The 4,657-nt window shown below is 35.6% G+C and overlaps 1 protein-coding gene across 1 annotated transcript; it reads left to right on the top strand.

The window, feature by feature from the left end:
- Positions 1–3,797: 3,797 nt before the first annotated feature.
- Positions 3,798–4,657, top strand: LOC124607563. The gene is made up of 3 exons (XM_047139918.1): positions 3,798–3,865; positions 3,952–4,213; positions 4,352–4,657. The coding sequence occupies exons 1-3, from the start codon at positions 3,798–3,800 to the stop codon at positions 4,655–4,657; spliced, it is 636 nt and encodes a 211-aa protein (XP_046995874.1).

Here is a 4,657-nt window from a genome sequence, read left to right as displayed (position 1 = left end):
GTATGTAATGAATAACTTTCTTGAAAAGATAAACAAATCATTAGGCCGGAGGAGTAAAATTGTAGGTATCTTCTAGATTCTTACTAAAGTACTTTGCCTTAGTAAACCATCCATTGCTAATCAACCAATTATGTAAACATGAGATTAAGGACTATGCAATCAAATGGCTTACATCACACCTGCAGAACACCGAACAAAGAGTAACTATAACTTCGAACACAGATTACTCTTACTCTAAATGGAGTTCAGTATCATAAGATTGGCATCAAGACCCCATATTAAGGGGTTGCACTCAGTACTTTTGTTTTAACTGGAGATGATAATCCAAGAAAAATTCCGAGATCTATACTGAGCACACCAGTACCCTAAAAAAGTGTTTCCAGCTGAATGGTTTGAAACTCAACATTGCAAAAGCCCATATGGCACATTTCAAAATTAAGCTTTCAAAATGTGTGGGGCTTAAAATACAAAATAACACTCAACTTTTGGAAGAAGCTGACATAGGCTAGAAGTGGCAAGTTAGAAAGCACAAACTGACTTTCTGTCAAATAAATTAAGCAGTTTTGAGTTTCCAATACAAGTACTTGCAAATTACAGCTGCATAAGTATACAAAAATTAGTATAAGCAGTTTTGAGTTTCCAATACAATTACTTGCAAATTATAGTTACATAAGTACACGAAAATTAGTATATCATAGTATAATTACCTGAGGAAGTTCAACAGGTGTATCTAGATTACTGAAACTGCGAAAGAAAATTGTCACATACATGTGTGGTGCACAGCAAAAAGAGTGTTGTTGCGCATTATTTCAGAAACTATCAATCCTAACTGTTCCCTCTACATATGGATATGAAATTATGTTTTTCCTATACAGTAGTAAAAAAGTATTTAAGGAAAATCATTTTTGCCACACATACAAGATGAAACAGATGGAGTAGACTTTGGCAAAATAGCGGCAAGTGTACACGTAACTTTAAACCACTCTGCAGTTTTTTAGGACTTAATTTCAATCAAGTGTACTGTATGTGACGAAACAGCGCTATATGGAATTAGAATATGCGTGTTTAAACATAAATGGTGCCAGTCACACTGCTTTGCTCAGGAAGATTTACAAATACAGTGTAAATGTGACACAGAGTGTAATCGCCGCGAGATCCCTAGTGAAAAGTGCTACGCGGGATTAGAAGACAGCATGCATGACGATCTTTAAAAAGAACTTGACATTATAAAAAAAATACAAAAACAAAGGAAAATATGGCACTAACCACACGGGAACTGTCTGAATCGTCAAGGCAACAAGGTCTCATTAATGCTAGCCATAAAATTCGTAGGTCTGCACAACCAAATGTGCAAAGTGCAAACAGTACAACTGTAACTAGACATATGAAAGAACTGATCATTCAAAAAGACACAAGTGAATTAAACGCAAGAACAGAAAGTGTTAATAGTGCGTCTATGGATAAAAATGTGAACAAACTATCCACACAAAAAGTTGCGAGTGGATTAAATGGAGAAAAACACAAGGAAAATATTCGTAAAGAAAGAAAAGTAAACAACCACGTTATGCATAAGCAAGGATACAAGCAACAGACATATATTTTTGCAGATAGTCATGGGAGAGGAATTACAGTAATTATGAGAAGAAATCACCCACACCTTAATGTAACCGGCATCATCAAACCAGGCGCGCCACTACGCGAAATTTTGAAAAACAGTGGCAACATATGACGACCGGTAACAGCTGCATCATAATAGGAGGCGCAAATGACGTTTACTGTAATGAAACTTGGCGTGCAACGAGAATCCTAAAGGAAAAAAAATCAAAAGGACGCCTCGAGTACATTTCTACATTGTTATTATCCCCAGGAAACACGATCTGATGGAAAACTCGTGTGTAAACATCGAGATTGTTACAGACAATTAGAGAAAATATGTAGAGGTTTCCAGAATACGACTTTTGTAGAGATAAACAGTGTTCACAGAGAGCACTTCACAAGACATGGTCTCCACATGAACCTAAAAGGGAAAAAGATTATTAGTGCCGAAATACTTAAAATTATTAATGAGTCATCTGTAATAGAAGAGTCTCCAGTCCCAACTTCGCCAAAACAAGAGTCGTCTGTAAAAGTGGAATCATCATTATCTGCAGGAGAGCCACAACAAACACCAGTAACAGTAGCAAAGTCTCTGATATTCTCAGCAGCAGTGTCAGATAAACAACAAGCAGCAGAATCACCACACTCATCAGCACAGCTGTCGTCATCAGCAACAGCATCCAGAACAGCAGACCCCATAATACAATCTCAAGGCAATGAAAATGCTTGTGAGGAAAACACACAAGGGTCATTAGCTCCAGCAGCTAACAAAGAAGGACAGTCACCAAGTCGGAGAGCACAGGAGCCACCAGCAACAGCAACCACACAGAAGAGATACCTGAGGCCTGGGAGATCAACAGCGGAAGCAGCTTCCAATCAAGGCAAATGTATGAGAACTAGGAGACCTGCTACACTAAGTGAGGATTTGGTATCGAGTAAGCAGAAAGAGAACATGGAAGAAGATGTAAGTAAAACTGTCCATCTTAAATACCAGTGTGACAATAGTGAGAGGAATATAAACATAGGACAAAGATATGACCCAGGTTTAATGACACAAACTGAAAAAATCACTGCATAGTACCATAAGCAAAGGGAGCAAGTATATTATTAGTACAGTTAGTATATTACAGGAAGGGGAACTATTAAATTTAAAGCCAACTGTTAGAATACTTCACCAAAATGTTCAATACATAAACAATAAAACAGAGGAACTAGAAGTAATATTACAGGAATATAGGCCAAACATTCTAGTAGTTACAGAACATGGGCTACAAGAAAATCACATAGGAATGTACAACTTGAAGAATTATGTGAAAGTAGCCAGTTTTTGCAGAGCTTCCTATAAAGTGTGGTGGGGTTGCCATTTTTTCTAACTATAAATCAACTAAACACATAAATTAACAAAATATACTATATAATTGAGCTTTGAAGCTACAGCACTGTAAACTAAAATTGCTGGGAAATTTATGTTGTGTATTAGGTTTGTATCGATCACCAAATGGTGTAATTAAAACCTTCTTTGAACAGCTGGAAGATATAATCCAACACCTCTCAAAAACATATGCTTATTTGATCATTAGAGGAGATCTGAACATAGACACAGGTAAAAATACAGACAATACTAAGACCCTACTGGACTTATTGAGCATATACAATCTAAAAATTAAAACAGATAAACCAACCAGAGTAACAAAGCATAGTGAAACTATAATTGATCATGTAATAACAAATATTCCTACATGCTATTGTGACACACAGGTAATAAACTCCACATTAGCAGACCATTTTGCAATCATGATAGACATAAATATAAAGACTAGTGATTCAGTGCAGAAGATATGGGAGATGAGAAGGCAGAACTACCCGCATAACACAAATCTGCTAAAAAAGATGTTAGAGGCAGAAAACTGGGAAACAATATATGCAGCTAAAGCTGCAAACACCAAATGGGACCAGTTTTTTTCTTTATTCAGTTATTATTATTATGTTACATTACATGCCCTGTTAGTAAAAGGCTTGTCAAAAAGCAACAATAAAAGAAAATCTGGGTGAATGGAGAAATAATCCATGCCAGAAATAATCTGAGAGTGTATTATGACCTCTCTGAACAAAAAAATACTGAGGCCTACAACACACTGTATAAAATAAAAAAGAAAGAGTACTGTAGTTTTATCAGAGAAACTAAAGCATCATTCATCAGGATGTCTATAGATAAGGGAAAGAACTACTCAAAGGTTTATGGTCTTTCATTAATGAAGAGAGAGGAAAAGTAACAAATTGGGCAGAGGACATCTGCCTCCTGGTGAGTGGGAAAAGCAACACAAACCCTCTAGAAATGGCCAGTACTTTTAACAGATGTTATATTACTGTAGCAGACGAATTAATAAGACAAAATAAAACAAATGCAGTAAGTAAATTGTTAAACCCCCAACTTACAAATCATACTTTGGTTTTCATACCTACAATAGATACAAAACAACTTAAAATTAAACATTCATCTGGTTTGGATGGTGTCACATCGCATCTCATAAAGGAATGCAGAGAATGTATATTAAAACCATCGACACACATGCTGAATGCTGCGATAGAAGAAGGTATATTTCCAGATTCACTGAAAGTAAGTAAAGTGAAGCCAATATTTAAGAAAGGGAACAGAGATAAATTAGGAAATTACAGGCCAATATCATTGATCTCAACATTTGCTAAAATCTATGAAATGATAATAGAGAATAGAATTGTAAGTTTTATAACAAAGTACAGTATACTGCATCCATCACAACATGGTTTCAGAGAAGGGAAGTCAACAAAAACAGCATCAACAGATATAATTGAGCACTTTCTTAATTTACTTGACAGGCAACAAAAGACTTTTGCGATTTTTATGGACCTATCTAAAGCATTTGATTTTGTGAACCACTTAAAATTAATGATGAAATTATATCAGTATGGAATTAGAGGAAAATGCTATGACATACTTAAATCATACATTACAAATAGGAAACAATGCACGAAAATCAGACATACTAGTGAGGGAAATATAGCAAACTACACATCAGAATAG

The sequence above is a fragment of the Schistocerca americana genome, chromosome 1, assembly GCF_021461395.2.
Source record: "Schistocerca americana isolate TAMUIC-IGC-003095 chromosome 1, iqSchAmer2.1, whole genome shotgun sequence".
In the NCBI taxonomy this organism is placed as follows: domain Eukaryota; kingdom Metazoa; phylum Arthropoda; class Insecta; order Orthoptera; family Acrididae; genus Schistocerca; species Schistocerca americana.
Note: the sequence above shows the minus strand (reverse complement) of the source record. Positions and strands in the feature narration are given on the sequence as shown.